The sequence below is a fragment of the Hirundo rustica genome, unplaced genomic scaffold (genome assembly GCF_015227805.2).
Source record: "Hirundo rustica isolate bHirRus1 unplaced genomic scaffold, bHirRus1.pri.v3 scaffold_191_arrow_ctg1, whole genome shotgun sequence".
Taxonomy (NCBI): Eukaryota; Metazoa; Chordata; class Aves; order Passeriformes; family Hirundinidae; genus Hirundo; species Hirundo rustica.
Genome location: NW_026690261.1, coordinates 24,446 through 38,516, shown reverse-complemented (window position 1 = coordinate 38,516; position 14,071 = coordinate 24,446). Strand labels below are relative to the sequence as shown.

General features: G+C 65.7%; 3 protein-coding genes across 5 annotated transcripts; 1 reads left to right on the top strand and 2 right to left on the bottom strand.

The window, feature by feature from the left end:
• Nucleotides 1-1,453: 1,453 nt before the first annotated feature.
• On the top strand, nucleotides 1,454-4,009 carry AGFG2 (ArfGAP with FG repeats 2). The gene is made up of 12 exons (XM_040053786.1): nucleotides 1,454-1,689; nucleotides 1,964-2,057; nucleotides 2,138-2,253; nucleotides 2,337-2,433; nucleotides 2,503-2,626; nucleotides 2,741-2,854; nucleotides 3,144-3,207; nucleotides 3,287-3,330; nucleotides 3,411-3,482; nucleotides 3,560-3,619; nucleotides 3,701-3,753; nucleotides 3,824-4,009. The coding sequence occupies exons 1-12, from the start codon at nucleotides 1,454-1,456 to the stop codon at nucleotides 3,884-3,886; spliced, it is 1,137 nt and encodes a 378-aa protein (XP_039909720.1). The 3' UTR covers nucleotides 3,887-4,009.
• A 688-nt stretch (nucleotides 4,010-4,697) lies between these two features.
• LRCH4 (leucine rich repeats and calponin homology domain containing 4) lies at nucleotides 4,698-9,237 on the bottom strand. Of its 2 annotated transcripts, none has more exons than XM_040053803.2 (17): nucleotides 8,501-9,237; nucleotides 7,882-8,026; nucleotides 7,683-7,809; nucleotides 7,506-7,611; nucleotides 7,296-7,432; nucleotides 7,153-7,226; nucleotides 6,975-7,071; nucleotides 6,822-6,879; nucleotides 6,691-6,737; nucleotides 6,560-6,606; nucleotides 6,412-6,489; nucleotides 6,185-6,224; nucleotides 5,990-6,068; nucleotides 5,864-5,913; nucleotides 5,666-5,758; nucleotides 5,230-5,292; nucleotides 4,698-5,149 (listed from the first exon to the last, which is right to left on the bottom strand). In XM_040053803.2, exons 1-17 carry the CDS (start codon nucleotides 8,694-8,696, stop codon nucleotides 5,039-5,041), a joined length of 1,548 nt encoding a protein of 515 aa, XP_039909737.1. In that variant the 5' UTR covers nucleotides 8,697-9,237; the 3' UTR covers nucleotides 4,698-5,038. The 2 variants fall into 2 exon arrangements, with proteins under 2 accessions (XP_039909737.1, XP_058280330.1); XM_058424347.1 differs by having other exon boundaries at nucleotides 7,882-8,421; nucleotides 8,501-8,519.
• Nucleotides 9,238-9,444: 207 nt separating this feature from the next.
• Nucleotides 9,445-13,981, bottom strand: PCOLCE (procollagen C-endopeptidase enhancer). 2 transcript variants are annotated; one of them, XM_040053794.1, is made up of 9 exons: nucleotides 13,851-13,981; nucleotides 13,338-13,455; nucleotides 12,636-12,894; nucleotides 11,566-11,643; nucleotides 11,182-11,306; nucleotides 10,661-10,797; nucleotides 10,169-10,440; nucleotides 9,752-9,925; nucleotides 9,445-9,670 (listed from the first exon to the last, which is right to left on the bottom strand). In XM_040053794.1, exons 1-9 carry the CDS (start codon nucleotides 13,979-13,981, stop codon nucleotides 9,528-9,530), a joined length of 1,437 nt encoding a protein of 478 aa, XP_039909728.1. In that variant the 3' UTR covers nucleotides 9,445-9,527. The 2 variants fall into 2 exon arrangements, with proteins under 2 accessions (XP_039909728.1, XP_039909729.1); XM_040053795.1 differs by lacking the exon at nucleotides 11,566-11,643.
• Between the last annotated feature and the right edge of the window lie 90 nt (nucleotides 13,982-14,071).

Here is a 14,071-nt window from a genome sequence, read left to right as displayed (position 1 = left end):
CACCTCCCGGGGTAACAGGGAGGAACCCCAAAAACAGGGGGAAAAAAACACCCCCAAAAGTGGGGCGAGGTCAATCCCCTCGTTAAGGGGGATTAAATCCCCCCACTACTAAGGGGGTGTCCAGCCTCAATATCGGGGTACTAAGGGGGTCCCTATAAAGGGGGGGGTAGAGCTCCCCAATAACAGGGGTCCACCCCTCCCTAGGGGTGTCCAGCCCCGCGAAAGGGGAGGGTGCTGTAACTGCTTTGCAATGTATTTATGGGGGGGTATTTATGGGGGTGCATCAAGCAGGGGCCGGGGAGGGGGTTCCACTCCGGGGGTCCGCAGTGCGGCCTGTGGGGGGGTTGGGGGGGCGTCATGTTGGAGGGGGGGCCCCCAATGTGGGGAGGGGGGTGTGAGAGGGGAGGGGGGATCTCCTCTGGGATTTTGGGTGGGGGACCATGGCGGGGGGGGCAAAGGACCCCCCCCAACCCTTTCCTGGGACTCCCCCCAGGCCCTCTGTGCCTCATTCCCCCCCCTGCCCCCCGTTACCAGAATTGCCTTCGTCCCCGCGGGGTCCGGGGGGGCCCCAATTTGGGGGGGGGGGAGGCGTTGGGACGGGGGGGTTTTGTAACGTGGTTCTGTGCACTATTAAAGAGAGATGCAGCTGGAAATGCGTGTCAGGGGAAGCACCCCAAAAATGGGACTGAGACCACCCTACAGTCCATCACAACGTGGTCAGAGGGGAGTAAGAGGGGTTTGGGAGAAAATGAGCCGAGATGGGTTGGGGGAAGAGGGAATAATAGCAGATTTCCGGGAAAATGACCCAGAAAGGGATGAGGAGTGGAAATTATAGTGAAGTTTTTGGGGAAACGACTCAATATGGTGGGGAGTAATAAGGATTGTTGGGTGAAAAAGACCCAAATGAAACGCGATAATAGGGAATTTATAGGAAAATGAGCCAAATAAGAGAGTCTTCACCTGGGTTTCTGGGTATAAAACCCTCACCAAAGACATAAGTAACTGGGGGGAAAGATCCTGAGTGAGGGCATTGAGACTCCCCAGATCGTCTCCTTTTCTGGTGGAGAGGAGCAATAATAGACTTTGTGTGCAAATTACCTCAAAAGAGGAATTCTTCCCTGGGTCCGTGAGGGGCTCGAGGGGAACGGCGCTGAGGGGACCAAAAGGGCGGGAAGAGGCAGCGGTGAGGAGACCCCCAGACCCCCGTCGATCACAGCGGGAGGAGGAGGGACGTACCCGCGGTGGAAGATGCTGATTTTTCCGTCAAACCTCCCCAGAATGGGGCGTCTCGCGCAGTGTCGGGGGCAAAATCCCCTCAGGGCGGGGGGGGCCGGCGCTGAGGGGACGGAAAGGGCGGGAAGAGGCGCCGCGCAGCGCGGGACGCCAGGGGGCGCCGCTCGCGGCCAATCAGCGGCGGCGCCGCGGCGGGGGCGGGGCCCGCGGGAGCGGGAAGATGGCGGCGGGCGGCGGCGGCGGCACCGGGCCGGGCGTGGGGCCCGGCGGAGGCCCCGGGGCCCGCAGGGGCAGCGCGGGCCGGGACGCGGAGGCCGAGGTTTGGTGCCGGCGGGTGCGGGAGCTGGTGAGCGCGGTTCCCGCCAACCGGCTCTGCTTCGAATGCGGCCAGCGCGGCGTCACCTACGTGGACATCAGCGTGGGCAGCCTCGTGTGCACCGGCTGCTCGGGGGCGCTGTGAGCGGGGTGGGGCCGTGGGCGTGAGGGCGGGGCCGGGAGGGGCGGGGCTAATTAACATTCAATGGGCGTGGTTTGTGGGCGGGGGCATACCGGGTCAAGCTCATTGACTTGCTGCACCCGGTAAGGGCGGGGTTAGCAGGAGGGGGCGTGGTCTCAACACGTGGCCTCACACGCGTGGGTTCGTGGACGCCTCTTTTTTGAGAGAAAAAAGCTCCATTTTGGGTGTTTATGGGCGCAGGGGGGCGCTGACCCCCCCCGAATCCCTCCCCAGGCGGGGACTGAACCCCCCCCACCGTGTCAAGTCCATCTCCATGACAACATTCACCGAGGCCGAGGTGCTGTTCCTGCAGGCGCACGGGAATGAGGTAAGGGAGAGGCTGTGGAGGTCCTGCCCTCTGCATCCCCCCCTGCCCACATCCCCATGTCCCCTCCCCGGCCCCCCCAGGCCTGCAGGCGGGTCTGGCTCGGCACCTTCGACCCCCGGACTTCGCCGCTCCCCGACTCCCGCGACCCTCAGAAGGTGAAGGAGTTCCTGCAGGAGAAATACGAGAAGAAGCGATGGTACGGGAGGAGGCAGGGGCACGATCACCCTGGGCAGCACAGCCCGAGGAGCCCTCAGTCAATATTTTGCCCTCCCATGGCAGGTACGTGGCACCAGAACAAGTGAAACCCCCCCAAAACACCACAGCGGAGCCCGGGCCCCCCCAGCTCCTGCACGGGGACACAGGGACACTGCCACAGGTGAGACCGGGCCGCTTCTGGGGCTGCCCAGGGGCAGTGCCAGCTCCTGACCCTGCGGTGCCCCCCCAGCCCCACACAGCTGCCCACCGCCCTCCCCAGCCAGCCCGAAAGGCCGGCACCGACCTCCTGGCTGACATCGGGGGCGACCCCTTCGCCGGCCCCTCCCCAGGACCAGCCTTCGCTGCATTCCCTGGTGAGCTCGGGGGGCTCAGAGGGGCACGGGAGGGCTCCAGGAGGGCTGGGAGGAGCACGGGGGTCTTTTGGGGGCCTGGTGACCAGCTGTGAGTGACCCCAGCCCCCTCCCCAGGCCCAGCCCCACCCCGGTCTGCCTTCCCCAGTTTCAATGCCTTTGGGACCAGCCCTGGAGCACCAACATTTGGGGCAGCTGTGCCCCCCTTCCACATCCCACCCACCACCACAGGTACCCTGAGACACCCCCAGGGCTCTTGGGAGAGGGTTTGGGGTCTTCCTGTCACCCTCTGGGGGGCTAGGGAGGGGTTTGGTGGCCCCTCCATGCCTTTGGGACACTTGGGATTAATGGGCAAGGGGGAGCTGGGGTCTCCCCTTTCCTTGTGGGGTTCTGGGGAGGAGGCTTGGGGTCCCACCACCACTCCATGGTAACTTTGTCGAGTGTTTTGGGGGCTCTGTTACTCTCGGGGTCTCAGGAGTTTTTGGGAAACCCCCCCATGTTTTCTCTCTTGCACCTGCAGGAGGTGTGGCTGCACAGGGCATGGCCACCCCTGTCCTGCCTGCAGGGGGAGGAGCTTCTGGCAGGTAGTGCCCCTCCCCTTCCCCCCCCACCTGCTGGGAGTGCAGGATCTGACCCCCCTCACAGCTCCCCTTGCCCCCACAGCCTCTTCGGGACCCTCCGTGACCCCCCAGCGCTGCCCCACGGGGGTGAGTCAGGGTTCACTCCCCCTTTGGACCCCGAAAAGTGAGGGGGGGTCCAGGGATGACACCTGTACCCCCCTCCCCAGGCTACACCAACCCCTTCACGGCCCCCGTGGCCCCCAGACCCTCCACCAACCCCTTCCAGAGCAACAGCCCCGGTGAGTGACCCCCTGATCCCCCCTGCCCGGCCAGGCGGGGATCGGGGGGCCCCAATTCCGCGTCCCCTCTTTTTTAGGTGCGGCTTTCACCTCGCCCCCTGTTCCTGGGGGGTTCACCAGCCCCTTCCAGGCTGACGGTAAGGGCAGGGGGCAGCAGGGGTGCTAAATATTGACAAATATTGGGGAAAGCTCTGACCCCTCCCTGTTTCACCCCCCAGGGTTGCCTTTCGGTGCGTTCAGCATTGCCAAAGCTTCCACCAACCCCTTCGTGGTGAGTGGGGGTGAGGGGGGGTTCCTGAACTCCCTTTCTCCGCTGCTGACCGCCCCTCTGTGCTCCCCAGACGGTCCCGACCCCGACGGCGCCGTTCGGCATCAGGCACCCGACCACCAACCCCTTCCTATGACCGCTGCTGCCCGAGGGGGGCTCGGCCCGGCCCGGCCGTGCACCGCCCCTCCGCCGGGAACACGTTTTATTTTTCGTTCCGAGAGATTTATCGTGATACCTAATATATATTCGATAGAAACGGCTTCGATCTCGGTGCCTCCCTCGAGCGCCCCCGCCGCAGTCGCCTCTCCGGTTCGGGGCGCGGCCGGCACTAAAGATGGCGTCCGCGGGTGAGGCCACCCCCTCAGGGCTTTGCCCTCAATAAAGATGGCTCCCCTTCCCGCGGAATGGGCCCTTAGCCAAGATGACGGCAGCGACCTCACGGTTGAAGGCATGGCCGTGGCGCCTTGCCCTCAACAAAGATGGCGCCAGTCCCGTGCTGGGGGCGGGGCCTGGCGGTGGGGAGGGGGCGTTAAGGGGGGGGGCGCGCCCCCAGCCCCTCCCGCGGGGCTCGGCTCGTCCAGGACCTGCTGGGGAAGGGGCGAATCAGTGAGGGCTGTGTCAGGAGGGGCTCCGTGGGGCAGCACAGCACAGCGGGAGCGGGGGGCATCCCCTTTTGGGCACAGAAAGGGCGAAAACGGACAAAAAGCGGAGCAGTGGCAGCAGCAGGGGCAGGCCTGAACCCCCACCCACTCCTCCCCCCCTGGGTTTTGGTCCCAGCCGGTGACCCCCGAGTGGTCACTGAGGGAAGGGGGTGTACCATGTATGATTTTGAGGGGGATATCCGTACTTAGAAATAAAATCGTTATTATAATAATTATAGTAACAACGATAAAATAGATAAATATAGTATTTTTAATAATAATTAATTACAATAAATTTTGGTCAACCATATTTTAACATTCTTTCGTCATAATTAAGTTACAATTAACTATAATTATTAACTTATTATCCTCACAGTCCCGTATAACAACTCATTGTAACAACTCACTACAATAATAATAATAAACCTCATAATAATAACTCGTTATAATTAATTACAATAATTAAATTCACACCCCCGGCGGGGGGCAAAAGGGGGTTCAGCCCCTCCCCCTTCCCTGCCTCAGTTTCCCCAGCATTAAGGCACAAGAAAAGAGGGGGGGAATGAAAGTGCAGAGGCGGGACCCCCCCCGGGGGGTTTGGGGGTTCCCCCAGGGCCGGGGGGCTCCCCCGGGGTTTTGGGGGTCCCTCAGCAGCCAAAGAGCACGCGGTGGGCGGCGACGAGCAGCGCCATGAGGAGGCCGTAGAAGAGGGCGAAGAGCAGCCCGGGAGGGGTGCGCCGGGGGTGTGGGGGCTTCACCTGGGGGGGGGACACCCCGCGTCAGCTGCGGGAGGGCACAGGGACCCCCTCCCCGAACCAACCTCCCCCCAGAACGTTACCTCGGGGACCCCCGAGCGGCGGCAGGGGAGCGGCTGCGTCGTCCGGCGGGTTCTGGGGGGGCTCTGGGGAAGGGCAGAAGGGGCAGGGGGAGCATTTGAGGGGTCTTTGTTGGGATTACGCAGGTGTCGGGGGCTTTGGGGTAACAAAAGGGGTCAGGCTGGGGTTCAGGGGGGATGTGGGGGCCTTGGGAAGTTATTTTGGGGTTTCAGGGGGGCCTGGGGAGGGCAGGGGGGTCTCGGAGGAGCTCTGAAGGGGGCTTTGTGCCGAACGGGGGGCGGTTTGGGAGGGTCGGGAGCTGTGTCGGGGGTCAGGGACACGTTTTGGGGCTCTGGCGGGTGCAGGGAGGTTTCAGGGAGGTGATTTGGGCAGACCGGGAGGGACTGGGGCGTAGGGAGTGTTTCGGGGTCCAGGGGGGTGTTTGGGGGTCCCACTCACAGCCCAGGGGCGCAGCCGGGCGGCCACGCGGCCCAGCAGCTCCGAGTCCCCCAGCTCGTCCGGGAGCTGCAGCTGCAGCAGCGCCTCCAGGCTCTGTAGGGGTGGGGGGGCACAGCAGGGACCCCCCAAAACGTGTGAGGGGGGAGCAGACCCCGGCCCCCCAATAAATGGGGAGAGCAGGGGAGGGGGAGTCCTCACCTGGCGCATCTCAGCGATCAGCTCCCGCTGCTGCTCGGGGTCCGGGGGGGCTGCGGGGGGACATGGGGGGGTCAGGGCCCGGGGGGCTCCGCGGGACGGGGGGGCCACGGGGGGGCTGTGTCCTACCTGGCTTGGCGGCACTGCGGGGAGAGGAGCAGGAGGGGCTGAGGCGGGCGCTGGGGGGGCCGGGGGCTCTGTCAGGGTCCTGGGGGAGGCAGGGGTGATTGAGACTCCTGTTAATTAGGGCTGAGCTCGGAGGAAGGGGTAGTTAAGACCCCCGTTAATTAGGACTGAGCCTAACGAGGTCACCCAGGTCCTCACCGGCATCGGCGTCGTCTGGGGGGGTCTCTGGGGGGGGGTCCTGTGGGGGTGAGAGCAGCCAGTGCCTGTCCCCATTCCTGATCCCCTTCCCAATGCCCCAAACCCTCCCCCTGTCCCCATAATCCCCACCCTTGTCCCCAGATCCCAATCCCTGTCCCCAGTCCCTGTCCCCAATCCCTCTCCCCAAACCCCCAGACCCCTGTCTCCAGTTCCCAAACCCCCAGTACCTGTCCCGACTCCTCTCCCTCTCTCTCTCCATCCACACCTCCAGGTTCTTGGGGCGTCGCCGGCAAGTGGGGACCACCCTGCAGGGACAGGGGGGTCAGAGCCCACCTGAGCCCTCCCCAAGACCCCAGACCTCCCCAAGCCCCTCACCTGAAACCCTCAGGGGTGTCACTTTTCATGCTCTGGCTCTGCTGCTCCTGGGGGACAAAGGAGAGCCCAGGATTTGGGGGGAACCCCAAAACTTGAGGGGGGAATCGGAGAGGGTTGGGGGCTGACATCACCTCAGGTGAGGGCTCCTCCTCCAGCTGCTCCGGGTCACTGTCACCAGCTGTGGGGACAAGGGGGGGGTCACAGGGGATCCCCCGAAGGTGACAGGAGCTGCAGGGTGCTTTGGGGGTCCCAGTCCCCTCACCTGCCCCACTGCGTGTCTCCCTGTGCTGCCGGGACGGCTCCGAGAACTCATCCGTGGACTGAAACGGTGCCAAAGAGGGTGCAAGGTCGGGGGGTAGGTTGGGGGACACCCCGGATTTCCCCCGTGCCCCCCCAAAATGCCCCCCAATCCCACCTCGTTCCCTGACCAGCGCTTGCTGCCGCTGTCCACGCTGTGGAAGCCGGAGTCCAGCCCGCCCCGCTGCCGGAGGGGACACGGCTCGTCCGGGGGGCTGCAGGGGGCAAGCAGCGCTGAGAGACCCCAAAAACCCCCAGGAGGGGCCAGTGGGGTCCCCCCAGAGCTCCCCCTTTACCATGCCGGGGGAGGATGTGCAGTAGCCTCGGCTTCCAGGTACTTGAATATGTGGACTTTGCCCTTCAGGCAGATCTAGGGGGGCACGGAGAGGTCAGGCAGAGCTTTTGGGGGGTCGGGGGGATCCCCGGGCCCCCCCCTCACCTGGGCGGGGGGGAACTGGAGAGGATTGTTGTCGGCCAGCAGGATTTGGAGGTGCCGGAGCCGCCGGAAGCAGCGTGGAATCGCGACCACCCGGTTGCAGGAGAAATCCAGCCGCACCAGGGGCAATTCCGAGAGCTCTGGCGGGGGGGACACACGGGATCGACGGGACCCTCCCAAGGCGGCGGGAGCCCCCCCAAGTCCCTCACCCACCCTCGGGCAGCGCTGACAGCTGGTTCCGCCGCACACTGAGGTCCCGCAGCGCCCGCAGCTGCCCCAGCCCCGGCGGCAGCGCCCGCAGCCGGTTACAGCCGACGTCCTGCGGGGAGGAACGGGGCTCAGCGGGGTCCCGGCCCGAGCGACCCCGCGGGGCTCGCCCCCGGCGCTCACCAGCTGCCGCAGCGTGCGCAGGGCACCGAGGTTTGGGGGCAGCTGCGCCAGGCGGTTGTTGCTGGCGTTGAGGACGCGCAGGGGCAGGAGGCAGAGGCAGGCGGGCAGAGAGCTCAGCTGGTTACGGCTGCGGGGGACACGGCGGGGTCAGGGCGCGCTGCTGGACCCCCCAAACCGCCCTCTCGGGGCTGGGCCGTACCTGAGGTCCAGGTGCGCCAGGGCCTGCAGGTTGGCGATGGCCGGGGGGACGCTGCGCAGGCAGTTGTGGTACAGGCTGAGCCCCTCCAGAGAGACCAGGCGGCAAGCGGCCTCCGGCACCTCCCCGAAACGGTTCCGGGACAGGTCTGGAGGGACGAGGGGGACACGGGACATGCGGGACAGGGACGGGGACCCACAGGGACGGGACATGCTCGGGAAGGGACTGATAGGGACAAGATCTCCAGGGATATGGAAGGACGGGAACTCTCAGGGAAGGGGACTAATGGGGACAAGGGACCCTCAGGGATAAGGAGAGGGGACGCAGATCGCCGGGGACAGAGGTGCAGATGGATCCCAACCGCCCCGTCCGTGGACCCAGAGCTGCCCAGCTGCGACGGGGAAACTGAAGCCGCCGGACCGCACGGACCAGGAGCTCCGGCTCGTCCCGTCCCGGCGCCTCCTCACCCGCCTCCGGCACCACCCGCGGGCTTCGGGCTCCGGGAGGCGCCGAGGGAGGGAGGCGGGGCACCCACAGCTTCCCCTAGGCGCGGAGAAACACCCCGAGTGACCTCGGGCTGCGGGGAAGGGTCGGTGGTCGTGCCCCGGGGCCCCGGCCTCACCGGCCTGTGTGGTGTCGCTGAGGTCCCAGCGTCGCGTCGCCGCTGCCGGGAAGGAGCGCAGCCGCCGGCCGGCCAAGGTGAGGGTACCGGAGGCCTCCGCTTCTTCCAGGGCGCGCTCAGTGCCGGCTCCTCCGGGCAGGCGGCCCAGCGGCGGCGGCAGCTCAGCCGTGAGAGTCCCCACCGCCCCGGCGGCCATAGCGACCCCGGAGCTCCGCTCACCGCGGCCGCCGCTGCCCAACTGAGCCCCGGACGCTTCCGGACCCCGCTACCGGGGCGGAGCTAGAGAAACAGCCAATCAGAACGAGGGGCGCGCGGCGCGGTGGCGAATCGGGCGGCGTGAGTAGGGGGCATCTGCAGGGGAAGAGCGGAAGTTTGCTCTTTGATTGATAGGTCAACTGACGAATAATCATCCAGGGCTGAGGGGTGTGTGCTGCCCAACAGCAGCCAGTCACGGCTAAGGCACATTTGACCAATCGCGAGTGAGAAGGCGGGGCTCGTTGCCTAGCAATGACCCCGAAAATTTTTAGCGGCATCGGCCAATCGAAATGGAGGAGGCGGGAGAAGCACCCGAGATTGACGCGTAACAAACCAATCGCCTTTGACACGGAGGCGGGATTTTCGGAGCCCCCCGAGTGGCCGGAGGGGTGGCGACTTCGTCAATCAGAAGTTACGGGAATGATTGACAAGCAGGGGAGGAGCAAGGGAGCCAATCCAGAAGCGGAGCAGAGGAAGGCAACGGCCCGCTCCCGGCCTCGCTGGAAGCCACGCCTCCAAGCGGGCCCCGCCCTGTTCTGTTCCCGCCCCTTTTCAGCCCCGCCCTCCGTGCCTCTTAAAGGAGCCGCACCATTCAAAGGGGGGGGGCAGGTTTGGGGGGGCCCGATCTGTCCCCCCCACCCTTGAGTGCGGAGCAAGGGCGGGGTCCCCCAGCGCCTTCACTCGCACGCTCCATCTCTGCACCCTTTATTTGCATACGTGCGGGGGGCGCCCCCCCAACGCGCGGGGGTCCGGGGGGAGCTCGGGGGGGGTCTCAGGGGGTCCCCCGACACGGCCGCTTGCTGAGGTTCCCCAAAATCTGCTGCTGCTGCGGGCGGTAGGGCACCACGAAGGCGTCGGGGGGCAGCAGGGCTCCCCCGTCCGCCGCCAGCCGCCCCATCAGGACGTAGCTGGAGCCTGGAGGAGATTCGGGGAGGGGGTGTCAGGAGCTGGGGGGGCGCAGAGACCCCTCCAGCCCCCTCCCCCGGGCACACTCACCTTTCTTGAGCGCGGGGCAGAGGCGGCAGGGCAGCTGCAGCCGCAGCGTGGCCCCCTTGGCGGGCTGGGGGACCCCCAGGCCCCCCGACTTGTAGAGGCTGAGGACGGACACCACGGCCCAGCCCGGCTCCTGGGGCGGCCCCCGCGACACCGATTTCACCGTCCCGGTCAGCACTGGAGGCGCAGGAATGGGGAGGAGCGGGGTCAGGCTTCCCAAAATCCCGGACACCGCCGGCGTTGGGGGTCCGGGGGGGCCCCGACCTCCCCTTCCCCCTCCCCGGCCCCGTTTTGGGGCACTCCCGGTCACAGCCGGCCCCCATGGGGGTCCTCACCCACCCTCCTGTTTCTGGGGAATTCTCCACGGCCCGTGCCCCGTTTCGGGGTCTCCCGCCTCGTTTTTTGGGGGCGGTTTCTCACCGAAATCGCTGCCGCAGAAGTTGCTCTGCAGGGTCCCGGCGCGGCGGCAGCGCTGCGGGCAGGGGGTCGCCAAAGCGGGGGCGGCCGTGGGGGGCCCCGCTTTGGGGCTGGGGGGCGGCTTCCCCTTCCCGGCCCCCCGGGGCTTCGCGGGGGGGGTCTCGGGGGCGCTGCCCCGGTCCCGCAGGGTGTAGGTGGCCGAAAAGCCGTCGGCGGTGACGCTCAGATCCGACACGAACTGGACCAGCAGCTCCGGGGAACTGGAGAGGATGGGGCTGGGGGGACACGGGGGTAAGGGGGGGCTCCCGGGGTGTCCAGGGGAGGGTTTGGGGGTGTCCAGGGGAAGGTTTGGGGGATCCAGGGAAGGGTTTGGGGGTCCAGGGGAGGGTTGGGGAGGGATCGGGGCAGTTTGGAGGCGCTCAGACGGGGTTGGGGCAGGCTGGGGGGGGCTCGGCGGGGTCTGGGGGGACTGCGGGAGCTCGAGGGGGGGCTCACCCGGGGGTCTCCTCCCCGCAGAACCGCCCGAGGCGCCGCGCGTCGTCCCGCGCCCCCCCCTCGAACACGGCCACGTAATCGTAGCGGCAGTGGGGGTCGGGCTCCACGTCGAACTTCCCGAAGCGCAGCTCCACCACCTGCAGCCCCCCCAAATCCGGGCTCAAACCCCCAGGCCGGATCCCCCTGATCCCCCCTGAACCCCCCCGGCTTCCCTCAGCTCCTTCAGACCCCTCCCCAAATTCTCCGGAGTCTCCCCGAACCATCCCGGTATCTCCTCGACCACATCCCCTTGTGACCCCAACAAAGGATTCCTGACCCCCCCCAAATATCTCCTGTCCCCCCCAAACTCCCCCTGGCTCGCCCAGCCCTCTCCCCGGACACCTGCAAAGCCCCCCTGACCCCCCTCCATCCCACAAATCCCTTCTGACTTCCTCAAATCCTTCTGACACCTCCAACCCCCACCCCAAACCCCCTCTGAACCCTCCGCCCCCCCGTCCCGACCCGCCCGGGACCCCCCAAACCTTGTCGGGGGGGGCCACGATGTGCCAGGAGCAGCTGATCCCGGGGGGATAATTCTCCTCGGGCCAGTTCGGGGTGTTCAAGCTCCCCTGGGGCTTCTCCAGACGCCCGCCACAAAACTGATGCTCTGGGGGGGGGGGGGTGGGCAGGCCGGGGTCACATTTTTGGGGAATCACAGACACGTTTGGAAACCCCCCTCCCCCATTTCCCACACCGCCGGCATCTCCTCTGTCCCTGAGACCCCCCAAAACTGGGGGGGGGAAGATTGGGGGGGGGACTCTGCCAAAACCACCCTGGGGTTGGGGAGAGGAGATGGGATTTGGGGAGCAAGACCCCCCCCCGGGAATGTTTTTTGTAAATTTGGGGGGGGGGGGGGTCGTACTCACCATCAAAATAGTGCCAGGACTCCCCGAAAAAATGGGGTTTATTAAAGACCCCCGAACGCCGCCGTCCCTGGGGGGGCCCTGCAAAAGGGTTGGGCTGGATTGGGGGGGCCTGCGGGGGGGTCCGGGCGGTTTCGGGTCTCTCCATGGGTTTTTTTTGGGTGTTTGTCGGTTTTTTTTGAAGGATTTGGGGGGAGGGGGGGTGGGATGTTCCACGTGGCTTTCGGGGTTCTCCGTATGGATTTGGGGTTTCTGGGGGGGGTCTTTGTGGGGGTTTGGGTGGTTTGGGGGGTCTCCTGTTCTCTGCTGGCAGTGCTTCCTGTCCCCCTTTCCAACTCAGCTTTTCCCTCCATTTTGTGCCATAGTTTTTCCTTCATTTTTTCCCGATGCTTTGCCCCATTTTTCCCTTTGGCTTTTCCGTCTAACTTTTCCTTTATTTTCACTCATTTTCCTCTCAGTCTTTTAAAAATTGTATTTATTTTTAAAATTTTTCTCTTCAGTTTTTCACCCTCATTTTTTCTTTTCCTCTTTTTTTTCTTCATATCCCTTCATAATTTCCCCTCCCGTTCTCCTCAGCTTTTCCCTTTTCTTCCCTTGCACTTTTCCCTCATTTCCCTGTTTTCTCCTCACACTTTCCCCCCATTTTTTCTCCACCCATTTCCATTTCTTCCTCACACTTCTCCTTCATTTCCCTCTCTTTTTTTTTTTTTTCTTTTTTCCTCTCACATTTCCCCCGTCAGGGTTTTCCCCTTCTGTTTTCAGTTTCACACCTTTCCCTCCTTTTCCATTCACACTTCCTCCTCACACTTTTCCCAAATTCACAGCTCCCCTGCAGCTTTTCCCTCTTTTCTCATCTCACTCGAGGACCCCCCCTGGAAGGGGTTTTGGCCTCTCAGCAGTTTTTGGGGTCTCCTTGGGGGTCTCCGTGGGGTTTTGGGGTCTCCACGTTTCCAGGGGTGCCTTTGGGTGGTTTTGGGGGTGTCTCCGTGGGATTGTCCCTGCTCCCCGCCGGCGGTGCTCCCTCCCCTCTGGTTATTTTTGGGGGTCTCTCCCCCAGCCCGTCTCTCACCCACCGTTGGTTGGGGGGCTGCCGGCGCTGAACCAGGCCAGGAAGCCCCTCCCGGCCGTGCCGCCGTCGCTCTCCATGTGCAGCCGGAGCCGGTTTTGGGGCGCCCGCAGGGCCCCCGGGCGGAAGGTGCCGCAGAAGCGCCCCAAAAGCGGCGCCCCGGGGCCGTGGCCCCCAAACACCGAGAGGGCGTCGAAGCGGCACAGAGGGTCCGGCTCCAGGTCGAAGATGCGGAAGGACAGGGTGGCCACCTGGCCCTCGGGGACCTAGGGGACAGCGGGGGTCACCAGCCGGCCCTCGGGCAGCTGGGGGATGATGGGGACTTTGGGGTGACACCACCCGGTCTTCATGGACCTAGGGGGACATTGAAGGGCCGGGACGGACATCGGGGGACATCAGGAACGCTGGGGACATTGGCATATTACCACGTGGCCCTTGGGTTTCTGGGGGGGCGGCACGAAGTCGCATCGGGGGGACACACGGCAGACGCCGAGCAGTGTCACCACCTGTCCCTCAGCCCCCTGTGGGACACGGGAACACCTGGGGACACAAGGAAGGGAAGAGCTGGGACAGCCAAGGGAGACCCCCCCGCCTTTTGGGGTGCCCCGCGGGGGGGGAAGGTTGGGATGTCCCTGGACGGGTTGGGGTGAGCGGGGTGGGGTTGGGAGGCAGGTGGGGAGGGGGTCCCTGGGTTTCGGGGGATCCGTACCGTGATGGTCCAGGTGCAGTTGCTGCCGGGGGGGTAATGCCGGGGGAAGCCCTCGCTGGCGATGAACCCCGACTCCCCGCGATGGTCCCCCCCGCACGGGAACACCGGGAACACCGGCCTGGGGGGACACGGGGGGGTCACCGGGGACACAGAACGGGGGAAAACCCGAGCTCGGGGGATCCCAGGTCCCCGGAGAGGGGTGCCGGGCTGTGCGGGATCCTGGTTCCGGGGAGTCTTGGGGCACCCCCGGGTCTGAGGGGGGCTCCTAGCTAGTGGTTGGGCTTCTGGACCGAGGAGCAAAAAGGTCCCGGTGCCCAGGGGGGTGTCCGGGGCCGCGTGAGGGTCCTGGACGTGGGGGTCCTGTCCCGGGAACGTCCCGCCTCGGGCCAAGCCCTGTCTGCGGGGGTGTCGCTCCCGTCCCGGGCTGCCACGTTCCGGGGGAGGTCCCGTCCCGGGGCTGCCGTGCCGTGCCCTGTCCCGGGGGGTCCCGTCCGGTCCCGGGGGTGCCGTTACCTGGTGGCGTTGGGCCGGGCGCTGGGGTGGGGGCTCGGGGCCGGGTCCTGCCCCGCGGCCGGCGCCGGGCTTAGAGCCCCCAGCGCCCCGAGCAGCAGCAGCGGCAGCGGCGGCGGCCCGAGGCGGCTCATGGCGGCCAGACCGGGGAGAACGGGGCTGGAACGGGGCGAACGGGGCGAACGGGGCCGGGGGGGGACCGGGGGTACGGGGAGGGAGGGGGG

Coding starts and splice junctions, on each gene's coding strand:
- AGFG2 (XM_040053786.1), top strand. CDS start 1,454: ATGGCGGCGGGCGGCGGCGGCGGCACCGGGCCGGGCGTGGGGCCCGGC. Junction 2,627..2,740: donor AGCCTTCGCTGCATTCCCTG/GTGAGCTCGGGG, acceptor CCCCCTCCCCAG/GCCCAGCCCCACCCCGGTCT. Junction 3,483..3,559: donor CTTCCAGAGCAACAGCCCCG/GTGAGTGACCCC, acceptor CCTCTTTTTTAG/GTGCGGCTTTCACCTCGCCC.
- LRCH4 (XM_040053803.2), bottom strand. CDS start 8,696: ATGGCCGCCGGGGCGGTGGGGACTCTCACGGCTGAGCTGCCGCCGCCG. Junction 6,490..6,559: donor GACACCCCTGAGGGTTTCAG/GTGAGGGGCTTG, acceptor CTGTCCCTGCAG/GGTGGTCCCCACTTGCCGGC. Junction 5,914..5,989: donor CCGCAGTGCCGCCAAGCCAG/GTAGGACACAGC, acceptor GTCCCCCCGCAG/CCCCCCCGGACCCCGAGCAG.
- PCOLCE (XM_040053794.1), bottom strand. CDS start 13,981: ATGAGCCGCCTCGGGCCGCCGCCGCTGCCGCTGCTGCTGCTCGGGGCG. Junction 11,644..12,635: donor CGGCAGCCCCCCAACCAACG/GTGGGTGAGAGA, acceptor ACCCTTTTGCAG/GGCCCCCCCAGGGACGGCGG. Junction 9,926..10,168: donor CTTCTGCGGCAGCGATTTCG/GTGAGAAACCGC, acceptor CTGCGCCTCCAG/TGCTGACCGGGACGGTGAAA.